Below are 9,901 nucleotides of genomic sequence, written 5' to 3' on the forward strand. Positions count from 1 at the left end.
CGTATATAATTCTGGAAGCCCATAGAGGGGAGGTTAACGGGTATTGATTCCTCCACGCAGTCACAACTTAAGGGCCACTTCTAAGTAATCCTAAATAGTAGGGTGCATGTAGAACGGAAGTGAGCCGAATGTACTGAATCACTACCCAACAATAGCAAGATTCCATAAGAATACAGAGGGACCACAGCAAACTAACATTTCAGTGAAGTTATCAAGTGCCATATTGTTGCACCTTTCATTTCTGATTACAAGCTTTTTCTCTACCTTTTTCCAACTTATTAAAACCCTGTCTGGTTGAAGCCGTAAATATATGAAGATATTTTGCATTATTATATTTTTCTATTCAGGCCCTGACCTACTAAAGTGCCATTTAAACCACTGCCTGGCTGCTCCGAAAAACTGGACCCCTAAGAACGAGATAGCAGCTGAAAATGGCAAGTTGTCTCTGAACATATCATAGAATACCAAAGGGCAGATTTATTATATTGTGTAAGCCAACATCACTGGTAGCAACCAATCAGATCTTTGCGTTTGTTTTCTAACTTCTAGGTTACCGTTCAAATCTAATTGCCGATTGGTTGCTATGGGCAACATCACCAGTGATGTTTGTCTCCATTGTTAATAAGTACAGTCCAATGTGACAGAAGTACAGAAGTCCAATGTGGCACCTTCATATAGTAACCCTGTGTATATAAGGTCCCCAGTCTCAAGACAGTGAACCCTGACTAGGGAACTTTTGTGTTGCAAGAAATCATGACTCTTGAGTCTGTTAACGCCCAAACAGGTATAGACATGGTTATCCCTAGTCTTATCATATGCTGGTCACATAGAACAGTGATTACAGAAACCTTGCCATTAAAAGCACATTTCTAATTACCGATCCCTCACAAAATGAAAAGAAAAACAAAAAAAAACAAAAACTACCAAGTGTTAAATTTTCGTGAAAGTTTACTCTCCATTAGAGATATTTCTGTACATTAAAAGCACAAGTGCTTCAATAAGTTTAGCGAGGATGAAAACCAGAACAATTGGGAACAGCGACATCACAAACTGGTGGCAGAAAAACGGAATTTATGCTTCGAATGTGGACAGGAAACTTAGAACGATTTCTTTGAGTTTGGCGTCGGCCTGTTCTGAGATCTTTCCATCAGCCCTAGAAGGGGAAAAAAAAAAAAAAAAGTCACATTAATGACTGCTTCGAAGGGTTCAGGCAAAATGGAATTTAGGAGGAACTTAGTGTTGCCAGATAGAGAATGATTTCTCCCTAAGGAGCAAGTCGCTATCATGTTTTCTATCCTGGCCAGGTTAATCTCTACTGGGTAAATGAGGATTCATACCATTGGCTTTTGAGAGCATGACTTTTCCTTGTAGTGAGAAAGTTACCAATCAGATGAGGAGTTACAACTAGGGGGGCACTTGCCTGATTGTAGCAAGAAGCTCCTGGTGCTGGCTCTTGACGTGAGCGAGGAAAGCATTCTCAAACTTTGTGATTTTGCTGGGCTCCATCTTGTCAAGATGTCCTCTGACACCGGCATAAATAACTGTTACCTGTTCTTCAATGGCCATGGGAACTGCAACAAAAGCACATTGGTGAAATGAGATGGCTCTGGAACTGCAAGCACTTACACAGATGGGCAGTCTACTAAGCCTTTGTGGGCCCAATAGGTACTTACCGTACTGCCCTTGTTTCAGCAACTCAGTGAGACGCACACCACGATTCAGGAGTTGTTGGGTAGCAGCGTCCAAATCAGAGCCGAACTGAGCAAAAGCAGCGACTTCACGGTACTGAGCCAACTCGAGCTTCATAGTACCAGCCACCTATTAACAGATTATGTCTGAATCAGCGCCTGGCACTCAGTATGGAATAAAGCTAGTAGACAGTAAGTTAAAGCTAATTAAAAAGTTTTGTTCTTAGAGATTCAATTATCCAACACAGTACATTCCTTGAAGACTATGCCCCAATGGGCACAGATCCACACAATAGTGACGTGCGGGTCGAGAAATACCTCCCAACCCGAACCCTACCCGGCTTCCTCCCTCTATTTATAGGACCTGTGCCCGCCCCGCAATGATGTCACAGAAGGGGGGCGTGTGTATAAATTAGAGTGCCGGAAGAGGAAGCCGGCAGTGTAGGGTTGTGGGCGGGGAGGGGGAACCCGCCGTTGGTGTGAAAAGGTCGGACCAAATCAAACTGACCCACATATTAACTTGCGCGTATCAGGCCGGCCTGCACATCACTACCACGCAAGGATACAGCATCTACCCATTTAACGGGCATTACCAGGTGCAGAATATGCAAGTCGTCACCAACAGGCAGGTTAAATGATTGCATTTATAATGCACGTGGCCGTTTCTAAGGAAGAGTTTAGCCTAGAAGTTGTGTGCTAGGGTAAGTATACTGCAACCAGAGCAGTAAGGGCAAAGAATTGCAATAAAATCACAGTATTCAGATTCATCCTGCTATACATGTATTGTTCACCTTTAGGTTAACGGTTAGTATCTTACAGATAGGACAATTCTAAGCACCTATTCAACTGGTCTTCATTATCTATTTATAGTTTTTGAATTATTTGCTTTCTTCTAAGTCTTTGCAGATTCCAAATGGAGGTCACTCACCCCAGCAGAAAAAAAAAACTATTGCTAGGAGTTGTTTGAATGAGAGACTGGTATATATGTATGTATAATAAAGTAAAAAACAACTCCTGGCTGCTAAGGTAAATTATACCTTAGCAACTAGATAACTGTTGAAACACCAAACTGGAAAAAATCATTTTAAAATTTACAAAGAAACGAAGACCAATTGCAAATTGTTTTAGAATATTACTCTCTACATCATATTAAAAGTAAACTCAAAAGGTGAACAACCCGTTTGAGGAAGAGATGATTTGATATACAAAAGAACATTTTCATGTCTTACCAGATCTCTTCCCATTTTAGGATTTAAAGTTATATAACAGGTGGCAGTATTTAATAGAAGCAAGTAATCGAAAGGGCTGCATTGTACTGTTACTTAGAGCAATTTACCTGTTTCATGGCTCTGGTCTGAGCAGCTGATCCCACTCTGGACACAGACAGACCTACATTGATAGCAGGTCGGATACCCTTGTAGAACAACTCTGTCTCCAAGAAAATCTACAAAAAGTAACACAGCCCTGTTAGCTCAGTTTACAACTTGCACTTTGATACATGTAGGCAGGCTTCATCAAACACCATACCTGTCCGTCAGTGATGGAAATGACATTGGTTGGGATGTAAGCGGACACATCACCGGCCTGTGTTTCAATAACGGGGAGAGCAGTCAGGGAGCCGCCTCCAAAATGGTCGTTCATTTTAGCCGCTCTTTCCAAAAGACGGGAGTGCAGGTAGAAGACATCCCCGGGGTAGGCCTCACGACCAGGAGGACGACGCAGCAGCAGAGACATCTGACGGTAGGCAACAGCCTAGGATGCAAGATTTATATAGTTATGGAAAACAAGAAGCAATTTTCTGATCAGTCTACATATTGGGGAGAAGCCGAAGCTGGTCAGGGAGCCATATGTTGTGGGCTCATTAAGACCAAGTCAGGCAAATACTAGAAACTATTTTTATCTGTAGAACAGTTTGGCCAGAACCAAGTAGGCAACAGACATGACTACTGGTCAAGATGGGAGGAGGGGAAAATTCCTGGAGAGAGTGCAAGTGACCAGCATAGGGGGGAGCATTAGCAAATGAGCATCCCATTAGGAGTTCTCACCTGCTTGGACAAGTCGTCATAGATGATCAAAGCGTGTTTTCCATTGTCTCTGAAATACTCTCCCATGGAACAGCCAGAATATGGAGCCAGGTATTGCAGGGGAGCAGCATCAGAGGCTGTAGCAGACACCACAATTGTGTACTTCATGGCATCTGTGCAAGAAGGAAATCATTGGTTAGGTATCTTGCAAGCCTTACACAGAGATGCAAATCATCAGTCTCTATAATAAAAATATAGCGTAAAGAAAATGTATGGGCTTCATAGGACAAGCTGCACAAATGAACACATAAATGAAGGCGGCTCACAAAACATCTTAAGACTTGCAGATCTGAGAAACAATATAGCACTTTAGCAGCATTTGTACCTGCATCAGTCAGTCTTTTGACCAGCTGAGCCACGGTGGACCTCTTCTGACCAATGGCCACATAGATACAGTACAGTTTCTTCTTCTCATCAGTTCCATCGTTGAACCTCTTCTGGTTGATAATGGTATCGATAGCAATGGAGGTTTTGCTAGTGAAGGAGATAGTAGGTATAAGTAATGGCTACAATAAGTGGACGTTAATATGAAACCTTAACTTTGAACCACCCCTTTACATTAAGATTACATGCATACTGACAGTATATATTAACCTGCCTACACAAAACATACATCTCCCTTGCTTTAGATGACTGAAGCAGTTAATGACTTCTCTCGCATTTTCAGTACCCCCTAAGGTAATGCTAATATCAGACAGGCTGGTCACAGCCTTCCTATTACACCCACTGACACTCTGTAGGGTTATAAACCCAAGAACCAAGCTATTGGCTTAGACTAGATGTAGGCAAAGAACAGTTGCCAGAAGAATACCTCCTAGGTTAATAAGAATATTACATAAGACCCTGGCAGGGTAGAAGTGTATTCTTACCCAGTCTGTCTGTCACCGATGATCAGCTCACGCTGGCCACGGCCAATGGGCACCAGACTGTCAACAGCCTTAATGCCAGTCTGCATGGGTTCCCTCACAGAGATACGGGGGATGATGCCTGGGGCCTTCAGACCAACCCTCCTGCGGATTTTAGATGCAAGGGGACCCTATAAATAAATAAAAAATTAACCATCTTTTACTGTCTTTTTACTGTAAAAGTACGTACAACTGTAGGTTTGTATACCTACTTTGCCATCAATAGCGTTACCGAGAGCATCCACAACACGACCCAGCAGTTCATCACCAACTGGCACATCCACAATAGCCCCTGTCCTTTTCACAATGTCACCTTCCTTAATGAGCTTGTCGTTACCAAACACCACAACACCAACATTGTCAGGCTCCAAGTTCAAAGACATGCCCTGAAATTAACGAATGATAAAATCATGTCATATGTAATCATATTTTACAATGAATATAGACATATTAGCAGGGCAAAAGTGCTAGCCAATTAAATAAAAGGGAGTTACATCCTAGCTAGAAGAATCACAGACCCCCAACTGAACAGAAGGAAAGTGTAAAAGGTTAATGCCAAAGCAAGAAACTCACCTTCAGGCCAGATGAGAATTCCACCATCTCCTCAGCCTGGACATTCCTAAGCCCATAGACACGGGCAATACCATCACCAATGGAAAGGACACGTCCGGTCTCCTCTAGGTCAGCGCTGGTGTCAGCACCAAGGATACGCTCCTCAAGGATAGAGGACACTTCAGCGGTGCCTGCAGGGAACAATGTAATAAAGTTTATTACAGCAAAGCTTCATTTATGCAAACTAGATCTAGACATAGTTCTGAAATCTCACCAGGTCAACCTGTCTATACAAAGTGCTCTGACAGCCGGTACAAACATCAACAGAACTTGCACATTGCAATCATCTTTCTTTGAGTTGCAGTATTGCACACCCTTGCTAGCTGAATGCTATGAGTTAGGCTTTTACTAAGGAGCAATTCTTTGCCCCCTCAACAGAAGCAGCGTAACCATAAACATCAGCATACAGGGCTTTAATTACTATAGCACTCCTCTAATATCCCCCAATATGCACCAACACTGTTGGGTACTGATCAGCAATTTCCCAGCAAGTGATCTTTTCTGCCACCACTGAAGTTCTTAAACCCTGCCATCTGTAATAACGCAAACCATCTGTCCTATCATAGCGCCAGGTTTAAGACTCCTCTCCACTGGCTAAAATCCCTGCTGGAGAGTATATATTGTGAGGCTTAAAAGAACCAGTGGCAATGCAAGCTAATGGCTTCCATTGCACACATCTTTAAAGACAAGGTAATGCGTCCAGCATCAAACAAGTGACTTGTTCTCAGGGAGAAGGTCTCGTGAATAAAGGCAGCTTACCGGACTTCTGGAGCCATGCGCCAGATGCATGAATGTTTCTGGTTGCAACAAAAGCAGCACCGAGGGCTTTCTTGGACACCTAGACCAGAAGGCAAAAGATTAAAAAGATCAATTGCACAAATGCATTATTCTTTACATAGTATGCAAGTTGCATTAACACTAAGGAGCTGCTATAAACAGACCTACCTGTGCATTCAAGCCTGGTATATAAACCCCCAAAGCTACTAAAGAGCATAAATATGGCCTAGAAAACTTGCCAAACCTTCCAGCCTCTCACTGAACAGCCCAGATATATGTGACTATTACTGTTAGAGCAATGTCATTTGAAGATAATGCAATTAAACCCATCTAATTCCTGGGGTGCCCCGGGCAGCTCAGTCTTTAAAGTGATACTGACACTAAAAAAAAAAAAAAACACTCTTCAAAATATAAACGCACATTAAAAGTTCCCTATAGGTCATGTTGATCATACTGCTGCACAAATATGGCCGCCCCTTAGAGATCCATGGGGGATCAGATTGGTAATGTAAAAGCAACTGGCATTTTTTTTTTTTTATGGCAAACTTATAAATAGCATGCAAAGGCAAAGTTATGTTAGATGTAAGATGTTAAAAAAGATTTAATTTTTGGTGTCAGTATCTCTTTAATTCAGCCATTTAATTGCCAAATGTGAATAATCCTGCAAATACAGTTAAGACCAGATAGTGAAGAAGTCGGATCTGGCTAGCGGCACACAGCAGGGAGGGATATAGAAGCAATTGTACTAGCAACAGAAGCAGTCACCGGGGTTAAACAGAGAGGAGAGTCAAGGTTATGCACGATAGGTCAGTGCTGGGAAAGCCACTGCCGGATCCGGGATAACCGAGGCCCCAAGTGCAAAAGCAGCAGCTGAATGGAAAGCTCTGGGGACAGGAGGCACATACCATAATAACCCATAAAGCCCTGCAGGAGGCATATAAACAGGGGAGACTCCTGCCAGGCTGTACAGCCATAAAAAGGGGTGTCAGGGGGTTGCCGAGAGTTTAACAGTCTAGAGAAATGAAGGTTGAGGGTCTCTGCTTTATGGGGATGTGGGGAAGTGATAAATAAACCATAAACCAACAGAACCCCAACACAGTTGCCCAGCTAGTAGCCATTAATGTGTCAGTAGCCTAGCATTTTGTGGCCAAGTCTTGAAACAATCTTCTCCAGGACTGTAAATCAGGTGCCTTTTGCTACAATGTTTCAAGAGTCAGAACCAGCAGTGGCACAAAGCAGCCAAGCGCTGCAGAAATAGCTCTGAAATCACCCAGAATGTATATTGGAAAGTCACTAAGAATTAGTAAAAAGAAGCTTTGAGGCAGAGTTGCCCTTTAAGGTTGGAGACACACAGAGCTACTTAGTAGCAGCTACTAAATGCCAGAAAATCCCCTGCCATAGACAATACTGAGAATTGCCTCTGCTAAAACACACGTAGAGACAGTTATCAGTAAATAATCAGCACTGTCTACTTTAGTAGCCACAAGTAGTTGCGACTAGTAGCTCCGTGTGCCTTCAGCAGGTGACAGTGAGGGAGCAGCCAATGAGCGGGCAGTTAGTGACATTAGCCTGCGGGCTGCCACATGTACAAAGGACATAGGGCCCAATGTGGGGCAGAAGGGGTAGGGGTAATACAAGGGGTACATCCAGCCCAGGGCGGGTAGGAAGGGCATCTCCTTGGCCTGCCCCAATGACACAGTGCCCGGCATGACCTTCAGCGCTCCCCCGGCGCCTCCGCACAGCAGCCCGTACAGCTCAGCGGGGCAAGGAGAAAGCAGCGAACCCGGGCCCAGCACCCCCACCGGGACCCCCATACAGCCGTAATACCCCATGTCCCCTTCCCCATGCCCTGCCGCACTGACAGGCCTCACTTCCAAGATGGCGGCCCGGCCGGCTGCAGAGCCCCAGGCAGACAGGTTGCTTATCAGGCGGAGGTTTGGTACTCACCAGGCCTGCCTGTCGGGGCAGGGTGCGGGCCAGCGCGGTGGCTACACGGACTGACAGCATGGCTGCGGCTTGGGACTCGGGTTGCTGCTTGCAGATGGATGTGCCGTGTCCGCCTCTCCGCGCACACTGAGAAGATGGCGGCACCGGCAGAGGGTTTGTGTAGGGAAGGTCACTCACGCCCCCTGCTAAGCCACGCCCACTCCAGCCCGGAGTCTGCTGTTCAACAAAACTTTATTGGTCGATGACATTTGGAACGCATGGAGTGTTCTGCCCCTGTGTGTCTCACTGAAATCTATATACTCCCGTATCCATACACCTCAGCCCCTGTGTGTCTCACTGAAATCTATATACTCCCGTATCCATACACCTCAGCCCTTGTGTGTCTCACTGAAATCTATATACTCCCGTATCCATACACCTCAGCCCCTGTGTGTCTCACTGAAATCTATATACTCCCGTATCCATACACCTCAGCCCCTGTGTGTCTCACTGAAATCTATATACTCCCGTATCCATACACCTCAGCCCTTGTGTGTCTCACTGAAATCTATATACTCCCGTATCCATACACCTCAGCCCTTGTGTGTCTCACTGAAATCTATATACTCCCGTATCCATACACCTCAGCCCTTGTGTGTCTCACTGAAATCTATATACTCCCGTATCCATACACCTCAGCCCTTGTGTGTCTCACTGAAATCTATATACTCCCATATCCATACACCTCAGCCCCTGTGTGTCTCACTGAAATCTATATACTCCCGTATCCATACACCTCAGCCCCTGTGTGTCTCACTGAAATCTATATACTCCCGTATCCATACACCTCAGCCCTTGTGTGTCTCACTGAAATCTATATACTCCCGTATCCCAACAGCCCTGTCCCTGCACCTACATACGCACCCCAGCCCTTGTGTGCTATCTATACAGCTTTCTCCCTCCTGGTACCTGCCCCTACACCCACATATGTACCCCTGCCATCCAAATATAGAGGAGAGCACCATAAAGCAGAATTCTGCTAAAATGCTATTTATTTCAGACCAAAAAACACAACATGTTTCGGGCAGTGTGACGCCCTTTATCAAGTGTAAGTATTACTTAAACAAGATGAACCATTTAAACCATAACTCCACCCTCTGTGTCCATTGATTGGTATTCAGAATTGTCCATCAAAAGTCAAATTTTTCTCATGTGTTGCTTGTTTTTCCTTGCCATTCATTCCAATTTTAACATTGTGTTTCATCAATAACATCGATTTTAAATCTGTGAAAAGTTCATATACTAAACTTTAGAAATACAATTACAATATAGATGGTCCCCAACCACCCTACACCATATAGAAATTATTAAAACCAAACATAAACTGTACCCCTGCCCTTGTGTTCTGCACTGCCCCCTCTATACTCCCCTATCTATACAGCTCTGTACCTCCTGGTACCTGCCCCTACACCCACATATGTACCCCTGCCCTTATGTGCTGTACTGCCCCCTCTATACTCCCCTATCTATACAGCTCTATACCTCCTGGTACCTGCCCCTACACCCACATATGTACCCCTGCCCTTATGTGCTGTACTGCCCCTACCTATACAGCCCTGTCCCTCCTGGTACCTGGCCCTACACCCACATATGTACCCCTGCCCTTATGTGCTGTACTGCCCCTACCTATACAGCCCTGTCCCTCCTGGTACCTGGCCCTACACCCACATATGTACCCCTGCCCTTATGTGCTGTACTGCCCCTACCTATACAGCCCTGTCCCTCCTGGTACCTGGCCCTACACCCACATATGTACCCCTGCCCTTATGTGCTGTACTGCCCCTACCTATACAGCCCTGTCCCTCCTGGTACCTGGCCCTACACCCACATATGTACCCCTGCCCTTATG

At 44.8% G+C, this 9,901-nt stretch overlaps 1 protein-coding gene across 2 annotated transcripts; it reads right to left on the reverse strand.

Annotated features, from left to right (window-relative positions):
• Nucleotides 1–930: 930 nt before the first annotated feature.
• atp5f1a (ATP synthase F1 subunit alpha) lies at nt 931–8,221 on the reverse strand. Of its 2 annotated transcripts, NM_001030439.1 has the most exon segments (12): nt 931–1,153; nt 1,421–1,571; nt 1,674–1,818; nt 3,025–3,132; nt 3,216–3,440; nt 3,734–3,885; nt 4,098–4,246; nt 4,642–4,808; nt 4,890–5,063; nt 5,251–5,420; nt 6,049–6,127; nt 8,014–8,133. In NM_001030439.1, coding segments are annotated over 12 exon segments (1,662 nt in total). In that variant the 5' UTR covers nt 8,074–8,133; the 3' UTR covers nt 931–1,071.
• Nucleotides 8,222–9,901: the final 1,680 nt, after the last annotated feature.

The sequence above is a fragment of the Xenopus tropicalis genome, chromosome 1, assembly GCF_000004195.4.
Source record: "Xenopus tropicalis strain Nigerian chromosome 1, UCB_Xtro_10.0, whole genome shotgun sequence".
Lineage (NCBI taxonomy): Eukaryota > Metazoa > Chordata > Amphibia > Anura > Pipidae > Xenopus > Xenopus tropicalis.

What these genes read in the sequence shown, in the direction of transcription:
- atp5f1a (XM_031900896.1), bottom strand. Translation starts at nt 8,073, where the DNA reads ATGCTGTCAGTCCGTGTAGCCACCGCGCTGGCCCGCACCCTGCCCCGA. An exon ending in ATCGGTGACAGACAGACTGG is followed by an intron (nt 4,247 to 4,641) that starts GTAAGAATACAC and finishes CTCCTTCACTAG; the next exon opens with CAAAACCTCCATTGCTATCG. An exon ending in GAGCTTCTTGCTACAATCAG is followed by an intron (nt 1,154 to 1,420) that starts GCAAGTGCCCCC and finishes TTCCCCTTCTAG; the next exon opens with GGCTGATGGAAAGATCTCAG.